This window comes from Theropithecus gelada, chromosome 19, assembly GCF_003255815.1.
Source record: "Theropithecus gelada isolate Dixy chromosome 19, Tgel_1.0, whole genome shotgun sequence".
Classification (NCBI taxonomy): Eukaryota; Metazoa; Chordata; class Mammalia; order Primates; family Cercopithecidae; genus Theropithecus; species Theropithecus gelada.
In genome coordinates, this window is record NC_037687.1 from 143087 (window position 1) to 146966 (window position 3880).

The 3880-nt window shown below is 52.7% G+C and overlaps 1 protein-coding gene across 2 annotated transcripts in view; it reads right to left on the bottom strand.

Moving 5' to 3' along the window:
• Window positions 1-3463, bottom strand: part of LOC112612324 (apolipoprotein C-I, basic form) — a 4533-nt gene extending 1070 nt beyond the window's left edge. The window contains exons 1-4 of one of the 2 annotated variants that reach the window (XM_025366718.1): window positions 3403-3457; window positions 3177-3234; window positions 2965-3042; window positions 2052-2187 (exon numbers count right to left, since the gene is read on the bottom strand). In XM_025366718.1, coding sequence (XP_025222503.1) covers window positions 2052-2187; window positions 2965-3022 — 194 coding nt within the window. In that variant the 5' untranslated portion in view covers window positions 3023-3042; window positions 3177-3234; window positions 3403-3457. Of the gene's footprint in view, window positions 1-2051; window positions 2188-2964; window positions 3043-3176; window positions 3235-3402 lie in introns of both variants that reach the window. The other variant, XM_025366719.1, reaches the window with a different exon arrangement.
• Between the last annotated feature and the right edge of the window lie 417 nt (window positions 3464-3880).

The following is a 3880-nucleotide window of genomic DNA, read 5'->3' on the forward strand; positions in this document are numbered from 1 at the left end:
AAAAAAAAAAAAAAAAAAAAAAAAAAATTTAAAATAAAATAAAAATAAGAAACGTTTCACCCTGACCTGGCTTTCAAGGCCTGTCATCTCTTGCTACCAACCCCTTCTTTTTTTTTTTGAGATATAGTTTCGCTCTGTCACCCAGACTAGAGTGCAATGGCGCTGTCTTGGCTCACTGCAACCTCTGCCTCCCAGGTTCAAGCGATTCTCCTGCCTCAGACTCCCGAGTAGCTAGGACTATAGGTGCCTGGCACCACACCCAGCTAATTTTTGTATTTTTAGTACAGAGAGGGTTTCATTATGTTGAGCAGGCTAGTCTTGAACTCCTGACCTCATGATCTGCCCGCTCGGCCTCCCATAGTGCTGGGATTACTGGCGTGAGCCACCGTGCCAGGAGTTTTTTTTTTTTTTTTTTTTTTTTGAGACAGAGTCTCGCCTTGTCACCCAGGCTGGAGTGCAGTGGCACGATCTCAGCTCACTGCAACCTCCGCCTCCCGGGTTCAAGTGATTCTCCTGCCTTAGACTCCCGAGTAGCTAGGACTGCAGGCATGCACCACCACACCTGGCTAATTTTGTATTTTTAGTAGACACGGGGTTTCTCCATGATAGTCAGGCTGGTCTTGAACTCCCGACCTCAGGTGATCCGTTTGCCTTGGCCTCCCAAAGTGCTGGGATTACAGGTGTGAGGCACTGTGCCTGGCCTCCAAACAATCTTTCTAAGTTTAGGCCTGGCTGGATGTTTTGTTTCCTTCCTTTTTCTTTTCTTTTCTTTCCTTCTTTCTTTTTGTTGTTGTTGTTGTTGTTGTTGTTGAGACAGGGTCACATTCTGTTACCCAGGCTGGAATGCAGTGGCACAAACATGGCGCACTGCAGCCTCAATCTCCTGGGCTCAAGGGTTCCTCTTGCCTCAGCCTCCCAAGTAGCTGGGACTACAGGCGTGGGCCACCATGCCCGGCTAATTTTTTTTGTATTTCTAGTAGAGACGGGGTTCTCGCACTCCTGACCTCAAGTGATCCACCCACCTCAGCCTTCCAAAGTGCTGGGATTACAGGTGTGAGTCACCGTGCTCCCCACATTCTTCACTGTTTATTCCCCACGCTGAAACAGTTTCCAACACTTAGCAGATGCTCAATAAATATTTTTTAAGGAATGAATGACTCTCTAACTTGCCAAAGGGAGCAAGGGTGGGTTTGATGATGTACTGAGCATCTACATGTACCAGACACCCTGTAGGCCCTCTCCTTTACTTCCCTGCAGAACCACCAGTTTATAGGAGAGGAAACTGAGGCTGACAGTAATGACCCTCTGTCAAGATCACACAGGAAGTAAGGGGTGCTACGCCAGCCTGGGGACGCAGGTCTGGCAAGCTTGGATCCTTCGTTTTCATTATCTCACAACACCATCTTTTTTTTTTTCTAATAGAAACAGGATCTTACCACGTTGGTCAGGCTGGTCTCGAACCTCTGGGCTCAAGCAATCCTCCCATCTCAGCCTCCCATAGTGCTAGGATTACAGGTGTGAGCCACTGTACCTGGGCAAGACCATCTTTTTTTTTTTGAGACAGTCTCGTTCTGTCACCCAGGCCCGAGTTCAGTGGCGCAATGTCAGCTCACTGTAACCCCCGCCTTCCTGGTTCGAGCAATTCCCCTGACTCAGCCTCCTGACTAGCTGGGATTACAGTCGCACGCCACCACGCCTGGCTAATTTTTTTGTATTTTTAGTAGAGACAGGGTTTCACCATATTGGCCAGACTGGTCTCGAACTCCTGACCTCAGGCAATCCGCCCACCTCGGCCTCCCAAAGTGCTGGGATTACAAGCATGAGCCACGGTGCACAGCCCAAGACCATCTTTTAAAATGTGGCCTGGATGAGAGTCAGGGAAACTGTCCCTGAAGTCTAAGCACCCTGAGATCTAGCTGTGTGACCAGAGGGACGTTGTCAGCCTCTCTGGGACTTGTTTTTTTTTTTCAATCTGTTCATCTTGGACCATCCTCCAGGGCTCCACCCAAAAACACACCCCAGCCCTCCTGTGCCCTGGGAAGGGTTCTAACCGTGTCTTGGCAGGAAATTCACTCTGTTTGATGCGGTTGATCACTTCCCAAGCCTTGTCCTCCAGGGTGTTTCCAAACTCCTTCAGCTTATCCAAGGCGCTGGAAACATCCGGGGCCCCCTGGGCTGGGGCTGGGCCTGCCAGGAATATGGGCAGGGGTTCAACATTTTTCTTTTCTTTTTTTTTTTTTTTGAGACAGAGTCTTGCTCTGTAGCCAAAGCTGGAGTGCAGTGGTATAATCTCGGCTCACTGCAACCACCACCTTCTGGGTTCAAGCAGTTCTCCTGCCTCAGCCTCCCAAGTAGCTGGGATTACAGGTGCGTGCATCCATACCCGGCTAATTTTTTGTATTTTTAGTAGAGACGGAGTTTCACCATATGGGCCAGGCTGGTTTCGAACTCCTGACCTCAAGTGATCTGCCCGCCTCGGCCTTCCAAAGTGCTGGGGTTACAGGCATGAGCCACCCTGCCCGGCCAAAAATTTGTTATTGGAACCCCCTTAGGATGGGATCCCGGGATGGATAAGGAGATCTTTGGGGATCATGTGGTTAGAATGGGGAGGATACTGGAGTGACCTAGTGGGGCTCAAGCCGCTGGGAGTTGCCTTACTCAGCACCGACCCCTCCCGGAGCCCCCCATCCCGCTTACCCACTTTCAAGGCTGTAGAAACAGGACAGCCAATCCCAGAGGTGTGGGCGTCAATACGTCATCGGTTGCTAGGGCTCTCCTGGGCAGATTTGGCGCCTGCCGAACTGAGCCTGGGCGAACCTGAAGACCCACCCGACCACAATGGGGCAACCACGACCCAGAAGGGGCCCCAGAGCTCTCAGAAGTCCTCTAAGCCGGGACCCCCGGCCTGTAGCCACCTTCACTCTTCCAAAAGTCCAACTCCGCATTCTCCCATCCCACTTTTACCTTCCAAGACCATCGACAGAACCACCACCAGGACCGGGAGCGACAGGAAGAGCCTCATGGCGGGGCCGGAGGGGCACTCTGGAGGCAGAGGGAGGGGTGCAGGGGATCAGTGGCACCGTCCTCCCTCCCTCCTTCCCACGATCCCCTCATCTCCCTTTTTTGAGTTCTTGCAGAGTGAAGGCTGGTGTCCCTCCCAAGCACTCAGCACCAACCTGAACCCTTCCTGGAGGGCTGGTGTGGGAGGTCCCGGCCCGCAGGACCTTTATCAGGCTGGGGAGGGGGCGGGGCAGGTTGATGTTGATCTCCCTCCTCCTGAGCCTGCCTCCCTGTGTCCACCCACGTTTTTCTCCTCTGTCCGTGGCCCGTGGGCGTTGGGGTCAGGTGGGGTCCCGGGCACTTCCCTTAGCCCCAGAGCCCCTTACGGTTCAGCATTCTCACCTCCCAATCTTCCTGACTCTGGGGGGTCCTCAGACTACTACAGTCCCTTTCCCCACTCAGAGGACAGCCTCGTCCTGTCCCTGTGGACATCTGCCCTCAGGGGCCTTCTAGTAATAACCCTGTGATCTCATCCGCCCCTCATTCACACCATGTCCCTAGACCACCTCTTTCCCCCACTTCCCCTCTCTTAGCAAGCCTCCTCAGCCCCAACAACTTTTCCTTTATGTTGCTGGGGTCTCAGTTGGCCCCGCACTCCTACCCTGCGTGCCACCTCCAATTTCTTTCAGACCAGCCCTTGAAGCACCTCAGACTACCCTGATACTCTCTGGGCTCTTAACTTGATGGTTCTCAGTGTCCCTTTTTTGTGAGGGGGTCACCTTAGCTGGACGACACTGTAAAAACCTCACTTGCATTAGCCAGGTGTGATGGCTCATGCCTGTAATTCCAGCGCTTTGGGAAGCTGAGGGAGGATCGCTTG